The sequence below is a fragment of the Mytilus trossulus genome, chromosome 3, assembly GCF_036588685.1.
Source record: "Mytilus trossulus isolate FHL-02 chromosome 3, PNRI_Mtr1.1.1.hap1, whole genome shotgun sequence".
Lineage (NCBI taxonomy): Eukaryota > Metazoa > Mollusca > Bivalvia > Mytilida > Mytilidae > Mytilus > Mytilus trossulus.
Window position 1 is genome coordinate 20,523,828 of NC_086375.1, and position 20,750 is coordinate 20,544,577.

Below are 20,750 nucleotides of genomic sequence, written 5' to 3' on the forward strand. Positions count from 1 at the left end.
ATACATGCTAAATGGGCATGTTTTTATCATGTTTATAGATAGGTTAAAATCCCAAAACTAATTTGCATAATGTATGCATTAATGGAAATTTAGGCGATAGCAATACATCAAACACAATGTAAAAACTAAATAGCCCTTGGTGTTTGATGTAAATATTTCCTTTATTGTATATCCCATCTGATGTTATACATGATTGTATGTAGCTATATATATTGACTTTCTTTTGTCGTTATTAAATTGCAATGCAGAAGGACTTTCAGTTTTGCTAATAAGAATTCTAATACCATACTATGAGGACTTTGTCAATCTGGTTTCTGGGATTTCCTCCTTCTAGCAAAGTGTGTATATTTATATAGAATAACCATACATTGTCTCGAAATATCATTGTTATTTGTACGAGGCTTAGAAACAGGTAGAAAGCGAGGCTGTGCCGAGCATTTCTATACCTGTTTCGAGCCGAGTACAAATAACCGAATGATATTTCGAGACAATGTATGGTTATTCTTTATATACTGCAACTCTTATAAGTGTTCTAAATGAAATATTGAGGGTAAAAACAATCATTTTTTAATTTGAAGCGGACGACGTAAAATTTCCGCGATACTGTATGTTTTATTGACTTCATAAATAAAGCTCTACGGAAACGCATTGTCAACGTCATAAACAAGGTGATATACGGTCAGTGACTGTATATCACATATGAATATACAGTCAATGCAATTTGACTGCTCAAATAGCACAGCTGCAGTATATATATATATTTATGTGACTGAAAGATACATGTAAATACGATAGATAAAATCTGAACATGCTTAAATGTATAAAAATAAATGTAAGAGCAACACCTTGAAACATCATACAAATAAAATATTGACAGCTATTTTTTAAATTAATAGAAGTTCCTAAATGCAATCACTGATGTTTTATAAATGGTAATTGGATTCTCGTACAACATGTTCATGTACAATGTATATGATATATGTATAGGATATTCTCTATGTGATGATATTCAGTACAATGTATTAATGCAATTTCCCTGTATTATTTTGAAATGCAAAATTAAAGAGGAATTTAATTGTTGAATTGTCATTTATTTCAGATATAGAAGATTTGACACATAAAACAGGAAATTTTAAGCAGTTTCATATATTTGTTAGCATGTTAGAATCTGCAGTTACACAGGTTGGTAAAGCTGTATTGAAGAGGCAAAAAGAAATGTGTATGTAGACTGTCTTGGCTGACTCTGTTTTTGAGCTGTCCTTAATGGAATTTTGTTTTCTTACCATGAACATGTCGGCCAACAATTCTTTATTTTAAGTAACTTCTATATTAACATGGTAAAACATCTTTTGTCAAATGTTATGATTGAACCATGATAATTTGATTAATTACTCTGAGAAACAGCCAAAACCAGACTCTTTAAACATGGTCCCTTCTGACTATAAAAAAACTTTTAAAACAAGATCCTTTTTTGACCTTTACAACAACCAAAAACCAGGCTCCCTTAAGTCAGAACTTTACTGTTCTATCTCCACAATTGCTACTGAAACATAATGTACAGTGTAGCTTATTTTACATGTACTAGTTAGACAACAGACAACATGACAGAAATTTAGAGAAAATTCTGAAATAATGCTAAATGTATATACTATAGTGTTGAATTTCAGATATTTTCGCTTCAAATTTATCTTAGTAATACAATGTAGTATGCTTTGATATTTGACATGGTTTGAACTCAATCTAGAACAATTTGCAGCACATCAAGCATTACAGAACTGTGGGATACATGTATTACAGAATTCCAAAATACTGGAAATAATTTCCCTAAAACATATTTTTGTGTCTTGTTTATATGTCTCCAGATAATGGGTGCTTGGTTTATACAATGTGCTTGTTTATTTAAAAAAAAATATAAATACAAATTAAATACATTGACCTTCATCATGTTCATGTCCTTAATTTTTCTTCCTATATGATTTTCTATACCTCAGTCAATTATTTATGATTTTCAAACAAAATATATAATCCATATGTAGTGACTTTTGCAAGCCAAAATAATGCAGTTATATTTATCCAACATAACCCCTTTGCAGAATCTACTTGTTAAATTGATTGTTGATTTATCCAGTCAAAAATATGAATGATATTTGACACTCACTGAATATTAAGCAAACTACAATAAATCAGTCCAATTGGAAATATAGGTTACAGATCGACAGATTAATGGAAGGTGTGACACAATAAAGTTCCATAAAATGAACTGGGAAGCAAAGGCTGATCCAGAGGTAGGATTGCAAGGGACTAAGTTGTTGATTGTCATGCTGAGAATACCACCCACTCACCGTATATATTCACTTTTGAGTGTTTTGCAATAATTTATATTCTTATATTTTTCAGTCAAGTGAAAGTGTTTCTTTGGATTTATTGACATATGCTGATTTAGAATCATTACGACAAAGAAAAACTGGAAGTCTGCCAAAATCAAATGTTCCTCATGGTAAAACAGTGTCTTTGAACTCTAAGCGCTACCTCATTGTAACATACACAGTTGAATTTGATAGGATACATTATCCTTTACCTTTGCCATATATGGGGAAACCAGATCCCAGAGCATTACAAGAAGTTATAAGACAACAAAGATCAGAAATAAAAGCCTTCAGACAACAGGTAGGTTATAACAATATAGGGTTCAAAGTTAATGCTTTCCAGGTCATCTATCCATGTAGTAAATTATCACATTTTCAGCTGTGCAGCTCTTTTGCCAACAGGGAAAAAGTAATGGAATATTTCTGAAAATTTCTTCTTTCTTGCTTCAAGAGTGTTTAATTGGCCAATAAAGTCTTTTTCTTTTGAACAACTGTCTTAAGGGAATCTTGAATTGGTAGATGTAATTCTTTACTCTTCTCATTATCATATTGTTTATCAAGGGTAACACTAATTGTAAAAAGAAATTTCCAGAAGAAAAAAAAGTAACATTTTTCAATAATTTATCTGATTGACATACAAAATTTTAGTCCTGGTATCTATGATGAGTTTATTTTGAGTAGTGAGGTAAACAATTTGTTAAAGTTTGTGTACAATTTACTATCATAGTATGTACAGACAAGTCAGCTGTGTCAACAGTTTGATAATGATGTTTTATATAAAAAATGAAAGTTATATGTTATACTTATTGTGTTGATTGTTTTGCAGGGTGGTAGTGGTGAACATAAACATGGTAACAGGGAATTTGAAAAGTTACAGAAAGAGTAAGTTTAAACTGAATATTTGTATACATGCACATTGTTTATTTACCAATGCATTTTTAAATTGGTCTGGTTTTCATAATTGTGAAACATTATCAAAATCTATATATTACAGAGTGTTTTCACATAGTTTAATGTAAAGAGAAAACAAAGAAATTTCGCAAAGGACATCTCAAGTTTAAAATTAAAATTATATAGTTTAGCTGCATTAATCCCTAAAGTAATAAAATAGTCGAATCTTTGGATAAACACGATATATGGCTTCCAGGTAAGCCTCATTTTAAAAGAATTTTAACTTTTAAAACAAGACAATTGATGTTTTCAATTTTCTTAAAAGTACATGTATTAAATCTAAAAATCTCCCATCTTTTCTTGGATTTATTGATCTGTGATACAAAGAGTTTGACCATTAAGGTTCTTCCATCTTATCAATTGAACACTGTATCATCTGAGTAAAAATTGTATCAATATAAAAATTAGGAGATGTGGTATGATTGCCAATGAGACAACTATACACCAAAGTTCAAATGAAGTGGATGCATGTAATTACAGGCAACCGTAAGGCCTTCAACAATCAGAAAACTTTAACCCCACATGTTATAGTAAATAGTCTATAAAAGGTCCTGACATGAAAGATATAAACCAATTCAATTGGGAAAACTAACAGCATAATTAACAACAAAATAAATATGACCACAACAAATGAACTACAAACTCCTAAATTGGGACAGGCACATAAAGAATGAGGCGGGGTTAAACATGTTCATAAGCTCTCAACCCTTCCCTAACCTTAGATAGTCATGTAACAGCACAACATAAGATCAAACTTTAAAAATCAGCTACAAAAAATGCTAAACTCATGAGAACAAAAGAGAACGGAAATTCACCATACAAAAACACCGACCAGGCAGGGTAAGGGTCCATCCCTCATCTCTAACAACAATAAAAAAAAAAGTACAAATCTGAGAGTACTCAGAGTTACTGACAGCTAGTTCAAAGCAAATAACAACTAAATTAAAAAAAAATCTAATTAGACTCAAATAGGTGACATTTGTTTTGTAAACAGATTTAGATATTTTGACCCTATATCACCAAGAACCACAAACTTTGAAAATTTATTTTTATGAAATACTAAATATAGTTGAGTATGATTACTTCCAGCTACAATCTGATGCTTAAAGAGAAAGAAGAGCTAGAGGCTGAGTTTCTTCATTTCCGAAGAGAAGTCAAAACTACCTCCACAGGAAATGCTGTGAAAGAGATCAGAATTCTTAAAGCTCTTACTAAAAGTTTGGAAGAAGACTTAATGAAGGAAAAAACAAAACACCAAAGATCAACAACCAAACGAAGTCAAGAATATAGAGATTTACTGGAGGAAGTAAGTTATTGAACAAAACAGTAGGTCACACTATAGAGATTTACTGGAGGAAGTTAGTGATTGGACAAAACAGTAGGTCACATTATAGAGATTAACTGGAGGAAGTATGTTGTTAAACAAAACAGTAGGTCACATTATAAGAGTAAGAAGATACAGTATGGTTTTCAAAGACTCCACCATACCATAGTCATTAGAAGCATGATCTTGTTTGGGATATGTTTGCTGGACAATCCATTAATGTTGTAAAAGAGTATACAATTTATTCACTGAATTGTTAGATTCAAGACCAAAATTTCAGAATTTATGTCTCTTAATTGGAAATTAACTTTTGATAAAAAAATGTCAGTCAGGTAAAAATTGAATCTTATACATTTAACTAAATGAATACATGTATTACCATATAGCGGGTTATTTCGCAGGTGTAAAATTTCATGATTTACCTTGAATAAAGTAAACTAAATATTTTGGCGGTTAATATTTTGGCAGTTATTATTTTTGCAGATTCTAAACTTTCATCCATACCTTTGCATGTACACTTTTAGATATCAGGAAACTTTGTTAAACTGAATGCTCATTTAAAATAATATCTATAAAGCGTGATTCAATAGGATGTTGTTCAGTACACGCTTACATATTTGACCTCTTTACCTGATCACCTTTGTGTACCTTGTTTTGCATCATTAGTTCTATTGATAAAGAGACAAGCTAAGGACACCTCATCAAAGGTAACAAACCTGTAATCAGTGAATGATTTATGGCTTCAATATAACTTATTGAAGGGATAATTGTTTGACAGCTTGTTGTTATTTAAATAAAAGAAAACATGTTTTTTCTACTTTTTATTGATGTACACAAGCTAAAGACCAAGCCGTACATTTATGTTCCCAGAGAATTAGACTAACTGAGACACTTCAAAGAATCTTAAATATGCTGCATCTGTTGTAATAAACCCAATTATGACCGAAATATCTTTGTGAAATAGTATGCCCAAGAGGACATGTCCAAAACCCAAACGGACATTTTTAATGATCGAAAGTTGGTCAAAATTGGAATGACCGTTTTATGAAAAATGCCTTGAAAAAAAACAATTCTATATGACCGTTTGAGGCTGAGAGCAGCCGGTCTTTTTATGAAAGTTTCAGTCATGTCTGGAATATATGACCGTTTTGGAAGCTGTACTACAATTAAAGCCAGTTGTCATCAACAGTTTAAAATAATATGGCCTTAATTAACAAGTGTAACTAAAGTACCCACAGAGAGAAGATAGATAGATTATTTAAACACAAACAAAAACAAAAACATGAGAAAAGTCAGGTACTGAAGCTGACTGATGCAATGCTGGTTCTCAATACACAGAAAAATGACACAATACCGAGGAAAATATTTATTTATTTTAAGAATGAAGACAACAAAACAGTCATAAATAATTTTATTGCATATAACACTTCTAATTACTTAAACACATATATCTTATGCATCCTTCCAGTTACATTTAAGAATCCAGCTGATCATTGACCATCAATAATATTTCTTTGTAAAATGTCCTGCTGTCATCAGGAAATTTTGGAAGCCTTGATTCATTGACTACTCTTTTTGGGTAAAGGGTAATTTATTTAAGATATTTCCTTCATTAAGGAGTCATAATCCACTGAAATGATGAAAATAAACACTGTCATTAATGGAAACATGTTTTTTATAACTTTTCATAGGTTGAGGAACTGAGGGCATCAGAAAGAAACCTAAGAATAAGAGTGAAAAGTTTAACAAATGAATTAGCAGTATATAAAAGGTAGCACACACATTATTCAATAATATTTCATTAAGTAAAAATAGCATTTAAAAAAAAGAACCAAAGAAACAATATTGGCTGTCAATATTTCTACTACTTTATATATATTATATAAAATTCACAATCTAGTGTATACAATTTTCATTTGTTCCTTTTTAGCTCACCTGGCCAAAAGGGCTAAGTGAGCTTTTCTCATCACTTGTCGTCTGTCGTCGTTAACTTTTACAAAAATCTTCTCCTCTGAAACTACTGGGCTAATTTAACCAAACTTGGCCACAATCATCATTGGGGTATCTAGTTTAAAAAGTGTGTCCGGTGACCCAGCCAACCAACCAAGATGGCCAACAAGGCTAAAAATAGAACATAGGGGTAAAATGTATATTTTGGCTTATAACAATGAAAGCAAAGCATTTAGAGCAAATCTGACACGATGTAAAATTGTTTATCAAGTAAAGATCTATCTGCTATGAAATTTTCAGATGAATCGGACAATCGGTTGTTGTGTTGCTACCCTGAATTGGTAATTTTAAAGAAATTTTGTCGTTTTTGGTAATTATCTTGAATACTTTTATAGATAAAAATAAACTGTAAACAGCAATAATGTTCAGCAAAGTACGATCTACAAATAAGTTAACATGACCAAATTGGACAGTTGACCCCTTAAGGAGTTATTGCCTTTTATAGTCATTTTTTACTAATTTTTCATAAATTTTTGTAATCTTTTTCAAAAATCTTCTCCTCTGAATTTACAGGGCCAAATTAAACCAAAGGTCGCCACAATCATCACTAGGGTATTTAGTTATAAAAATGTGTGCGATGACCCAGCCAACCAACCAAGATGGCCACCATGGCTAAAAATAGAATATAGGAGTAACATGTAGATTTTGGCTTATGACTCTGAAACCAAAGCATTTAGAGCAAATCTGACAAGGGGTTAAATTGTTTATCAAGTCAATGTCTATCTGCCCTGAAATTTTCAGATGTATTGGACAACCGGTTGTTGGGTTGCTGCCCCCAAAAAAGGTTTTTAAACTTATAATCAAGAGAAATAGCATCCTAAGCAAACATTTTTATGCCCCACTTACGATAGAAGAGGGGCATTATGTTTTCTGGTCTGTGCGTCCGTTTGTCTGTCCGTCCATCTGTTTGTTTGTCTGTCCCGCTTCAGGTTAAAGTTTTTGGTCAAGGTAGTTTTTGATGAAGCTGAAGGCCAATCAACTTGAAACTTAGTACACTTGTTGCTTATGATATGATCTTTCTAATTTTAAGACCAAATTTGACTTTTGACACCATTTTCAAGGTCCATTGAACATGAAAGTGCAAGTTTCAGATTAAAGTTTTTGGTCAAAGTAGTTTTTGATAAAGCTTACATCCAATCAACTTGAAACTTAGTACGCATGTTGCTTATTACATCATCTTTCTAATTTAAATGCCAAATTAGATTATTTACCCAATTTCACAGTCCATTGAACATGGAAAAGGATAGTGTGGTGGGGAATCTGTGTACTTTGGACACACTCTTGTTTTAATTTAGTTTTTTGGGAAAACATTGTTACATTTTAACACTGATTGCAGCAGGACACAACACAGGGGTCAATCAAACCCTTTTAAAAAACTAAATTCACATAAATATAGATGCACTATTTGTTTTTTGTAGAGATAGAATCAGACCACCACCTCAGAGATCATCACGACCTCCAATTAGGGAAAGGTATAATTCAAGGGAAAGATCAATGTCAAGGGAGAGGTCATTATCTAGAGACAGATCATGGTCAAGTGATCGTTTGTCAGTAAGGAATTCATCATTAAATAGAGAAAGAAGATCTTCAAAAGAGAGACCATCATCAGCTCCAGATAGAAGTAGACTAAGTGACAAGTCATCTTCTTCATTTAGGAACAATGTACATAGACCAAGAAGTAGAACTCCATCTCCTTCACCTGCTGGTAAAATTAATCTTAGATAAAACAATTAAATAAAACTGTTAAACAAAATGATACTGTTAGGTATTGTTTTAAAAACTGCATTTCATGGATTTTCTAATTAAAACCCTACAAAAGTTTCATTTGCATTACATATTTAATTTATCCCCTCCCATTATATTGCACTGCTCCTACACTATATGGTTGTTTTTGATATTACATACATTTTAGATTGTTGACCTGTGTTTATCCTTCATATATCATATTTTCCCCTATTAATTGCTCCTATATTAAATTCATAATAAACAAGTGACCGGTGAAAAATAATGTTATTCCAATTCTTGAACCAATGCACAAACATCAAAAACTTAGAATTCTGTGCACGATTTTATCATTTTCTTTCACATAAAGGAGTATGTTCGATAAGGTACTAAAATGGCCCCCTTTTTTAGTGTAAGTTTCAAATTCTGATTTACCGACCAATATCACGATAAATTATAGCTAATACATTGACTAGCTAGGATATAAACCATTTTGTTGAAAATTTTACGTTTCTGCGTTTCATTATGACGTCACAAGTTGTACTCATATTGATTTTTCACGAAAAAATCAATGAAAATGGGTAAATTTCCATAGACTACTGGACAGGAAACATAGAGCGCATACATCGACAACAAAGATCTTTTGAAATAATGTTTGTGAAGACATTTCACGTGTCTTATTTGAATCTGAAGCTTGTCGACGCCTGCGCTCTATGTTTCCTGGTCCTTTATTTGGTTGAAATCTAGCTGATTTTGTCAAATTTCACCAAAATCCCTAATCTTGACCTTTTTTGGATGTAAAAATCAACGTGTTAGAATTAAGCATTGACCAAAACAGTTCTGTTTAACATTCTAGCATGCCTTTAAGGCAAATTAAAACATTTATTGTCTTGTTACTATGAACTTTATAATTGGGGCCAAATATGGCCCTTACCTAACTTACTCCTTTCGTATAATCGTCAATTTTTTTATCAATCGGTCAGTGTTGTTTTGAAAATATGGCAGGTAATTAAAGTTTGTGTTTTGAAGCCGAAGTTTAACGATTGTCACCTGTAAGTTAACAATCAACGAAAAAGCATGGATATTGAGTACATGTTTAACATGTACAATCAGATAATAGTTTATTTTAAGGACATTCATGGGTATTACGATCACCAGATTTTTACGAGATCGGTCACACTGAGGTCACTTTGCATACGGAAATATGACGGGGGAATAAGGAAGCAATTAAAAATAAGTAAACTTCTTCTAAATATGAACAAATTAAAGAATTTTCTTCAGAAAAAAGTATATGTAGATAAGTTTTATAATGAAAACTATCCATTGAGTTATATAAAAACACATGCATTATTTTTTTAATTTTAGTTTTTTTATGACTTTAAAATAGAACGAAATAATTATGATTATATACCTATTTATATTTTTCACAAAAAGCTTATGTTTTATGCATCTAATAAACTGTTTTTTACATTTTTGTAGGTGCTAGAAATCCAAGGTTTGACCCAACAGCATATATAAAAGATCAAGAGAGAAAGAAAAAAGAAATTAATTTAAAAAAGTAAGATGAAAAGTCTATCTGCTGACCAATGTTAGCCACCTGCTTTCTGAAACATACAATATAAAGTGATGCCTGTTCCTTTATTCATCTATCTGTTCATCCTTCTGTTCCTCTTTTTATGCCCCTACAGTAGAGGTGGGTTTTTAAGTGTTGCCTTTGTACATTTGTCCGTACATGCATTCTGATTTGCCTTAACCAAATGTAATGAAACTTACACACAATACTTATTACCACAAAACTCAGATCAAGTTTGACTTTGATTGGCATCATCCTTACGTTTTTTTAGTTATGTCCCTTTATATTGTTAAACACAATCACCCATGGTGCCCCCTAATTTGTTATAAAATATGTTCTTGTTCTTGTTCATTCTTCGTTTATAAGTATCTGCAATTGCTCTTGAAATGCTTGTCAGAAGTTCAGATTTTTCACAGAAACTTACTAATATGAAGCACTTTTGTATTTTTTCATCAAAGGGACTTTCAGGTTTACTTTGGCATGACATTAACTTCTCAGAATCTTCACCAAATAATACCATTGTGCACCTACATTCTACTTTTTTATCCAAATTATTTTGTGTCCCCTTATCAAATTGTGAACTACTTTGACGTTGCTTTATCTGGTTACTCCTCTGGTTTAGATCCTAAGGATTTTCCTGAATAAATTGTTGACTTTGCCATTGCTTTATATATATAGGAGCAAGGGGTATAATTTGTTTATTGTTACATTATACAAAACCTATTAATGATGCAAATTTTTATGGAATTTGTTATTGCAGAATTCACCTTTTGTAAGATATGTTATAGATAATGCAGACTTCTGTGACGAGAAAAACCTTAAAATATGCATCTGACTTATATACCATCAAAATTTTTTTTTTTTATAAAGATTTGCAAAATGTAGCATGCTATTTTACAGACCACACTGTAGTGAGACATTCCTTTCTAATGCATTTAGGTTTAAAAACGCCATCAGGCTCATTTAGATGTGAAATAAAACTCACTAATTAATCTAGATATAAACCTTTTCAAAATTATTATCCATACACAATAAAAATACTACTGTAACTGCATGAAGAAAGAAACAAAATAAATTGTTACCATCCGATAACGGTGTATGACAAATGCAAGACACATTGTAAGTAATTTGGTGTACCAACTTAGTTTATGGAAAAGGGAGGGGGTATGGTTTTTTTTTTTGTGAGTTACTTGAATGTTATTCAATAGAATATAAAAATGTCTTGATAGAGTAAAAGGTATACATAATGTTTAAAAAAAGTTTAGAACTGACATGAAGACGAAAATAATTACATGTAGGTTACAGTATGATTTCCTATTAGGTGTGTATCGTCCTAAACATGTATGAAATATTTGCCATTGGATGTTAAGCAAGCAACCAACAATCGATCTACCTATTCAGTGTGACTCAATAAGATTTTGAAAATCTTACACGCTAATATGTTAAACCTGGCTTTATTTTATGAAAGTCTACATTAAAATTCATCTCACATTTATGATAATGTTTCTGTAGTGTAGCGATAAATTAACAAAAGGTCACGTTAATATTTGTTTCTGAAATTAAAATGTGGGCAAAGAAGATTTCTTTTACACCTATCATTGATTAAACTTTAAAAAATAAATTCCCAAATCAGCAACAAAAAACTATCAGACGAATATAATTCTGAAGTAAATTATAAAACTCACTAATTAATCTAGATATAAACCTTTTCAAAATTATTATCCATACACAATAAAAATACTACTGTAACTGCATGAAGAAAGAAACAAAATGAATTGTTACCATCCGATAACGGTGTATGACAAATACAAGACACATTGTAAGTAATTTGGTGTACCAACTTAGTTTATGGAAAAGGGAGGTGATTTTAAATTTTAGTTTCTTGTGTATAATTCGGAGTTTAGTATGACGTCCATTATCACTGTACTATTATGCATATTTTTAGGGGCCAGCTGAAGGACACCTACGGGTGCGGGAATTCTCGCTACATTGAAGACCCATTGGTTGCCTTCGGCTGTTGTCTGCTCTATGGTCGGGTGGTTGTCGCTTTGACATATTCACCATTTCCTTTCTCAATTTTATAGATTGCATTTTTGTCAAGGAAAATAATGACCTCAAACAGGTCATTATTTTATGCCTTGGAGTATATTTCATTGAAACATGGTATTGTTCGGGTTGATTCTGAAAAAGAATAACCTATGGTTCTGAATGAAAATAACTCCATATAGGTATATAAGTGTTATTCCTATTCCTGTATCTTAAGCATATACTTAAAATATACCAAAAACATATGTTAAAAATTATTCTTTTTTCTATTGCAGTCAAAGATCATCAAGATCAAAAACCTCAGGAAATTCTGTTAAGACAAAAGCTTCACCAAGAAGTTATGTAAATTATAGTCAATTATCAGGTAAGATACTTATGGGATGTTATTGTTGTTTGTTCAAAACATATTGGAATGCTAATATTGAATATTTTAGTAAATGTACAGAGACTGTTATATTGCATTATTTGGTAGCTGTTAGGTCATAGATAATGAAAATTATCTTGCACTCAGGTAAAAGCTCAGGAATCTTCATGAATAGAGCTAAAATAACCAGAGCAGAATTTCAGCATGAAAAACCCTCCTGAACAAAATATCAGCACCAGCTTATGTCTGCTCTTGGCAGGCTGCAATAACTGTGACAAGGTTAATTGGTTTCTAGAATATGTATATAGGAACAGTTTAATAGTATGCTTGAGCCTTACAGACTACATCATGTAAACTATTTTATTAAAATAAAGTACTTTCATTGATTCTTTGAGTTGCAAGTATTTGGAATATGTTTTATAATATATTTGTGTAAATTAATAATAAGGTGGTTAGTATAAATCGTTATCACTTATTTTTGTCTTTTGTCTCTTGATTATGTTCATGAATTATTTCAAGCCATATCTGATCTGATTAAATGAATAGAGTAATAAGATAGGAATGCTCATATGCTTAGAACCTATTAATTTTGTTTTATTGATCATGATTTCTCAAACTTGTTCAAAATGCGTAAAATTGGCAGTTTTAATTTCAATCTTCAAAAATGAAAGAAATTTTTGAAGTGATCTCATTTAATTGAAAAGTATAACATTAGACTCCTAGTTAAAATGTATTTTTTTTCCATCCAAAATGAAGATGTTTAATTTAAAAGAAAACACAAATTCTCATATTTCTGTCACGGTTAAACTAAGGATAATTATATTTTTTGTTACATATTTCATTCATTGATAATATTTTTGTAGCAAGTTTTGTGTATTCTACGATTTAATACTTCAAATTTTCTATGTAAAACTAGTCAACTTAATTTTACTTGAACTATATTTATGGATGATTTATGCACATGTTCATGGTAAAAAAGGCAACTTTAAAGAATACAATTTAATTGAGGTCTGAAGCTGGCATGTCAGTTAACTGCTAGTAGTCTGTTGTTATTTGTGTATTATTGTCATTTTTAACTGGATTTTTGTGACAAAAACGTGGTTAATGATTTGGGGATGTACGGCGGGTGGGCGGCAATTAAATGCTGTCCGTGCATTAACTCATGAACCGTTCAACCAAAGCTTTTAAAATTTTAATATGTTGTTACTGACAACTAAATGAAGGTCAAGTTCAATAATGGCAATTTTGACTTTTACCGTTCAGGAGTTATGGTTCTTGAAAGATTGAAAAATGGAGTTTCCAGTCATGTCCGTGCATTTACGCATGAACTGTTCTACCAAAGCTTCTCAAATTTTAATATGTTGTTACTGATGACAAAATGGAGGTCAAGTTTAATAATGACGATTTTGACTTTTACCGTTCAGGAGTTATGGTTCTTGAAAGATTGAAAAATGGAGTTTCCAGTTGTGTCCGTGCATTTACACATGAACAGTTCTACCAAAGCTTCCCAAATTTTAATATGTTGTTACTGATGACAAAACGGAGGTCAAGTTCAATAATGACGATTTTGACTTTTACCGTTCAAAAGTTATGGTTCTTGAAAGATTGAAAAATGGAGTTTCCAGTCGTGTCCGTGCACTTACGCATGAACTGTTCTATCAAAGCTTCCCAAATTTTATTATATTGATACTGATGACAAAATGGAGGTCAAATTTGATGTTGACGATTTTCACTTTCACCATTCATCAGTAATGGTTCTTGTGATATTGCCAGGACACAAATAAATGTTAATAAATCCGGTTTGCTGTCGTTGTGACAGCCTCTTGTATTTATTTTCTTTTGTTACATCTTCGGACATCGGACCTCTCTTGAACTGAATTTTAATGTGCATATTGTTTATGCATTTACTTTTCTACATTGGCTAGAGGTATAGGGGGAGCGTTGAGATCTCATAAACATGTTTAACCCTGTCACAATTTTGCACCTATCCCAAGTCAGGAGCCTCTGGCCTTTGTTAGTCTTGTTTGATTTTTAATTTTAGTTTTTTGTGTATAATTTAGAGTTTAGTATGATCATGATGATGTCCATTATCTATGATGAGTTTATTTATCACTGTACTAGCTCTAAATGAAGTAAAATGTATATTCTTATTCTAGGGGGCAGTAGAAATAGATCTCGGACGTCATCATGTAAGTTAAATATTTTGGAATAGATAAAATTACAAAAAACACTTTGTAACATAATGCTAATTGAAATTTCAGTTGAAATGGTTTCATCAGACCAAAACTTTAGAAATCCAAATTCACAAATTGATGAAGGTCAACTTTAAAAGTCGCAAACATGGTTTAAGTACTGACAGTCACACAATTTTTTCTTGAACATTTTTACTCTTGGTTTATCATTTAAAACATGCCAGTACAAAGACACTGGCTACTGAGTGAAATAAAATTCTGCAATAACATATCAGTATTTTACAATTATTTGTTACCTAATTTTCCATTATTTCTAAGATTATTAGCTAACAATTAAAATACAATAATATATGTGTAAAAAATAATCTGAAACATTCATTGAGAAAAGTTCCATTCATAAAGATATGATTTTATGTATACCATGAGGACAATTGCTTTACTGTAATGGTCTGATCCCCAATTTAGTGATGAACTTGCTTTTAGATTTTCTATTACACATGTATGTCATTTCAGTTGGCAGTCAAGGTGAATACAGTGATGGAGGATACTCTGACTCATCTTATTCAAGACTGAAAACTTACAACAGAAATTCAGTTCGGTCAATCAGGAACAATCGATCAGCAAACTCATATATGTCAAGTCCAGATGTTGTAAGTAAGATTAACCTGAGATCAATAAGTATTAATAACCTACTTGTATAATGTAGGTATTGGAAGATGTGGTATGAGTGCCAATGATACAACTCTCCATCCAAATAACAATTTATAGGTCAAGGTACGGCCTTCAACACGAAGCCTTGGCTCCCACCGAACAACAAGCTATAAAGGGCCCCAAAATTACAAGTGTAAAACCATTCAAACAGGAAAACCAACTGTTTAATCTATATAAAAATAAGAGAAACGAGAAACATGTATAAATAACATAAATAAACAACAAGTTCTGTACATCAGATTCCTGACTTAGGACAGGTGCAAACATTTGCAGCGGAATTAAATGTTTTAATGGTACCAAACCTTCTCCCTTTTACTGAGACAATAGTATAACATCACAACATAGAAAAACACACGATAAAATATCAATTGGAACATTTATTGTTTCAGTAGAGCCTATAACATTTATTATGGAATCAACACATAGTGATCCTTTATTTTGTTGTCAGAGTTAAACATTTTTAACCTTCTTAGAAATTAATGAAACTTAGACAGATGTCTGTTTATGATAAAAGGACAATATCCAGACTAAGTTAAGGTCCACTTCTAAGGTGCTATAAGCAATAGGTCAACTATATTTGGTGTATGGAATGATTATAAGGTGTGCATGTCTGCCTGGCGTGTTTTAACTGATGTTAACTTCATTTTTATGGATCATTGCAGAGTTCTCCCCAGAAATTTTGAATAGCATTACATTTGGCGTAAAAAGAAATAAACTGTTTTTTTTCCAATTTCATTGTCATGCCACATCAATGCTCTATTTCCTTTATGATTTATGTTTATATTGTTCAATTCATAACTGAGAATACAATTAAAATATACCCATGATAAACAGTTGTTTCAATTTATGTTTTCTATATTCATTTATAGTTACAGAATATTTATTTTTCCTCTTGGGTCAAATATATGTGTGGTTCCAGTTAACCCTAGTACATACCAAACTGAAGAATGAATCAATTTTATATAATATTGGAAGAGAAAGTATCATATAGCAATACAATTTCATTTATTTCTTTGTCATGTCTATGAAATTCATTGTTTCATGGTACTCAATGAATTAGTTTAAGTTGTTTCTTTATATCAAAATGATATATATTTTTAACAAAAGTTAAGCTTCAGTATATTAACAATGCATTTTCAAAAAGAATACATTTAGTAAGAAGATCTAGCAAATCTCTTTTGATATTGTTTTTTCTGTCTTACTCTACTGTCCCATTTAATTTGTGCATCTGCAGTTATCATCGCGAAATGCGAATTTTTGACATATCTGGTCCGGTTCCAATCTGTAGTTTACACAAATATTTAATGTCGGCTGAAGTAAAAATTACGAAAATAAACAATGTTTGACAAGAGATTGATAATGCATATGACGCTTTTAATGCATTTAAAGGATGAAACATTTCTGTAACTTAATCCAATTATGATCACTTTCTAAAGAAGTATCAAACTTATTTAGCTCAAAACCAAAATGTTTTATATACGCTCTTGATTAACAAGTAGTACCAGAAGGAAAAGAAAGTTATTTTTTTAAAGTAGTTAAAATATACGACCAAACCTCTTTTCTAAAGGGATAATTCGTTTGTATCTTTGAATTTTCATTATGCAAACGTAGATTTTGAATTGTTTTATGATTTTCTGATAACATTTTCTGCTTGTTGAAATTTATGATTTGACCACGTGGTATAAGTCATGTCACAAGTGTCAGCTTGGGGTATTCGTATCCAATCATTAATTACCAAAAGGGCAATTTAATCACTCTTAACTGCCTCTATTGTCCGACTTAAAGGGATTACAATTAAAGGTGATATAATTTTTTTTATCACAAGCAGTAATTGGATGAAAGTTCAAAATATCGGACATTGTTTTACGATAGATACAAGAAAAATAGCTTCCTCAAAATAATTTTAGCGTGGCTGAAATTATGATAGCATCACAGGAATATAATATAGGGTCAGTGTGCCACGACGCTAAACCAGCCTGGGGAGAACACTGCATTGATAATGTTTAGTTTTTATGCCCCTGTCGTAGCGAAGGGGGTAATAAGTTTACCCTTGTAAGTTTGTATGTCCATGGTTACATCCCAAAGTTTGTTTCCACATCTATCTTTTGTTTGCCTCAACCAAATGTAATGATACTTATATACAATGCTTGTTACCACAAAACTCAGATCAAGTTTCAATTTGGGTGGGATCACTCCGAATCCTTTCACGGATTTGGCTATACTTTTTGAACTTTTGGATTATAGCTCTTCATCTTTAATATAAGCTTTGGATTTTACATATTTTTGCCACGAGCATCATTGAAGAGACATGTATTGTCGAAATGCACATTTGGTGCAGAAAAAATTGGTACCGTTAATGTTATTATAACTTTATATATTATACAATCCATCATCTGTGTCAATTGAAAACATTCCCTATTTATTTGTGATACTTTTTATATGTTGGAAAGGTTTATTTGACAACTGATATGTAACTTTTTTTTAATTCCTTTTTTTCTTTCAATCAAACTATCTTAAGTTGTCACTAAGGTCTGTTTTTGTTAGTTATGACTAATTTATGATTTAGTTCAATTGAAAAAAGGTGAGTAAATGTATATCAATAGTATGTAACTATTTCTAAATTATTTTACAGCCACAGAAAACAGTAAGCAGGACTAAGAATAATGTGAAAGAATATCCTTTTTAAAGTATTTTTAGTCAAATAATGGAATGATTTGGTTCTGCTATTCAAACATAATGTTGTTTTTTTTATTTATTTGCAATTGACTCACATGAATCATCTCTGTTTGATGGTTTACATTGCTGTTTTGTTAAGTTTTGATTTCAATATAGATAAAAAATAAATAATTTCTTCCACTATTTTAGCTTTGATGACTATGATTACATTTGCACTAGTTTTGAAGGTTATTTTGCAGACATACTAGGAGTAGTAGTGAACATACATCTATGCTTTATACATGTACCAACTTTGTTATAATGTTAAAGAAGGAAGTAATGGTTTATGAGATATTGTCATGAATATCCAAGTTAAAACTTAGAAAAAGTGATGGGATGGGAAGTTGATTTGTGGAGTTGCTTACATAGTTGTGTCAAGAAGAAAAGTCAACTGCAACAAATGATTTCTTTCTGACATTGCTGTTTAACTAATTTGTTAATTACAATTAATTAGTGTGTTATCGTTTGTCATCACTTTTAGGGATTTTTCAGACTAATTACATTAATTTCATAAACTCTTTAAACTGGAGATTTTTTATGGCAATGAGGAGTTCTGGTCTCTGTATAGGGTACAGACCAACTTATATAAAATGACCAGAAATCAGTTGTTGCCTGTAATTTGTTTCAAGTGAAAGGTTTATTCATATTCAATCTAGTGATCTGTATTGTCAATAAAATGTTTGTTTGTTGATATATTAACTTTGCCTTAACTAAACACTCCATTATCAAGTACACCAGACAATGATTACAGAACAAAAAGAAAAAGAAGCGTCAAGAACAAAGAAAACTATGTAGATAGTGCAGGTATATATTTTGAAAGTTTCACATTATATTTGACTGTTGAAAACTTACACTTTGATAGAAGTTACATACTCAGTGACCATATTATGGCATTATTCTGTTAAACAATTACATTTGTAATGCATAAATAACATCATGCCTGAATGTATGCAAGGATCTTTGAACAAATACATTTTATTTAATGTTTTGATATTTCACTCTAATTTTTTTAATATTTTTGATATTTCACTCTCATTTTTATATGTATTGTAGGTGAAGATAGTGACTACTATAATGGATCTGCTGAGATTTCTGAAATTGATGCTAGACTTAGTAAACTTCAACAACTTATGAAAAGTAGTATAGACTGAGTTTGGAATATTTATATTGTGTTGATTAGTTGATGCTACTTTAAAACTATTAATACAATTAAACTGGATGTCCATCTGGTCATGGTTCTATATGTTGAGTCTTATTTATTATGTGTTTGACAGAAAAGATCATCTCCATGGAGTTACTCTTGATTTTGATAAAATAAATCTTTGGTGAATTCAGCATTAACTGTTATTTAATATTTGTATTTGTAGCATTAATGTCTGTAGCTGAGCTAACTTATTATTATTTAGTTACTTTACAAAGCATATGTTTGAACCACTTTAGTACCAGTCGGGAGGGAACGACGTACACTGTCTATTTAACTTTCATGAATGTTATTCATTTGTATGACCAATACCATAATGTTGCATGTTTTCCTATTTGCATGCCATATATGAGAAGGGTATCACAATATTTACTTTGTTACATACAGTTGTTGTACTGTTTGTTAAGCTTAACAAGCAGGGTTATTCATGCTCTGAGTTTAATCATATTTCATTTTAAATACAATTTTATAATAAATCTGATAAACTTTTCATTATGTGTAGATATGATATTTTATTTATTTAACTGTAGCTGTGTAAACCATTCAGACATGCATTTATTAAATATGCAATTTTAAGAATTAAATACATTTTAAAAGAATATTTGATGTCATTGATTGGCTCGATTGTGTGTTTTTATACCCCCTCTTTAAAAAAAGGGGGGGGGGGGTATACTGTTTGACCTCTGTCTGTCCTTCAGTCAGTCCTTCCGTCCCATGAATATTTTTCGTCACATTTTTCTCAGGAACTACAATACAAGGATTTCTGAAATTTGGTTTCAATGTTTATCTAAGTCAGCTATACCGTGTGATGCGTTTTCAGATTCATCACTCGGCAACTTCCTGTTTACCAAACACTTGTATGATTTTACACTATTAATATTATCCACTTGCGGCGGGGGTATCATCAGTAAGCAGTAGCTCGCAGTTACACTTGTTATACTATATGTTTGCCTTAAAGGCATGCCAGCTCAAGTATGAGGTAAATAACAGATGGGATATTTTCGTTCTTCATAATCTATGCATTTTTGCTATCAGGATCCAGATTTTTGTCGAGCCTGCAACTTTTGTTGCAGAAAGCTCAACATAGGGATAGTGATCAGGCGGCTACGGCGGCGGTGTTAGCTCACTTATTAAAAGCTTTTTAATTTAGAAGGAAGAAGACCTGGATGCTTCATACTTTGTATGTAGATGCCTCATGTTACGAACTTTCCGTCAGTCACATGTCTAATGTCCTTGACCTCATTTTCATGGTTCAGTGACTACTTGAAAAAAAAGTTCAGATTTTTTGTAATGTTAAATTCTCTCTTATTATAAGTAATTGGATAACTTTATTTGGTATGTGCGTATCTTGCAAGGTCCTCATGCCTGTCAGACCGTTTTCACTTGACCTCGACCTCATTTCATGGATTAGTGAACAAGGTTAAGTTTTGGTGGTCAAGTCCATATCTCAGATACTATAAGGCTTATATAAAACGTTTTAAATGAAAAATCGTCAGCACTACGTTGTATGAACAAGAACATGTGTGCGCATGTGCACAGGTTGGAAATTCAATTATGCATCCTACATTTCTTCAA

General features: G+C 31.4%; 1 protein-coding gene across 3 annotated transcripts in view; it reads left to right on the forward strand.

The window, feature by feature from the left end:
- The window catches only part of LOC134710343 (centrosomal protein CCDC61-like), a 28,006-nt gene extending 8,232 nt beyond the window's left edge, over positions 1–19,774 (forward strand). For 2 of the 3 annotated variants that reach the window (XM_063570684.1, XM_063570682.1), the window contains 13 exons: positions 1,100–1,182; positions 2,398–2,667; positions 3,193–3,248; positions 4,407–4,623; positions 6,333–6,412; positions 8,070–8,356; positions 9,853–9,931; positions 12,268–12,356; positions 14,513–14,545; positions 15,062–15,198; positions 17,892–17,932; positions 18,693–18,778; positions 19,028–19,774. In XM_063570684.1, coding sequence (XP_063426754.1) covers positions 1,100–1,182; positions 2,398–2,667; positions 3,193–3,248; positions 4,407–4,623; positions 6,333–6,412; positions 8,070–8,356; positions 9,853–9,931; positions 12,268–12,356; positions 14,513–14,545; positions 15,062–15,198; positions 17,892–17,932; positions 18,693–18,778; positions 19,028–19,125 — 1,556 coding nt within the window. In that variant the 3' untranslated portion in view covers positions 19,126–19,774. The remainder of the gene's footprint in view (positions 1–1,099; positions 1,183–2,397; positions 2,668–3,192; positions 3,249–4,406; positions 4,624–6,332; positions 6,413–8,069; positions 8,357–9,852; positions 9,932–12,267; positions 12,357–14,512; positions 14,546–15,061; positions 15,199–17,891; positions 17,933–18,692; positions 18,779–19,027) is intronic. The other variant, XM_063570685.1, reaches the window with a different exon arrangement.
- Positions 19,775–20,750: the final 976 nt, after the last annotated feature.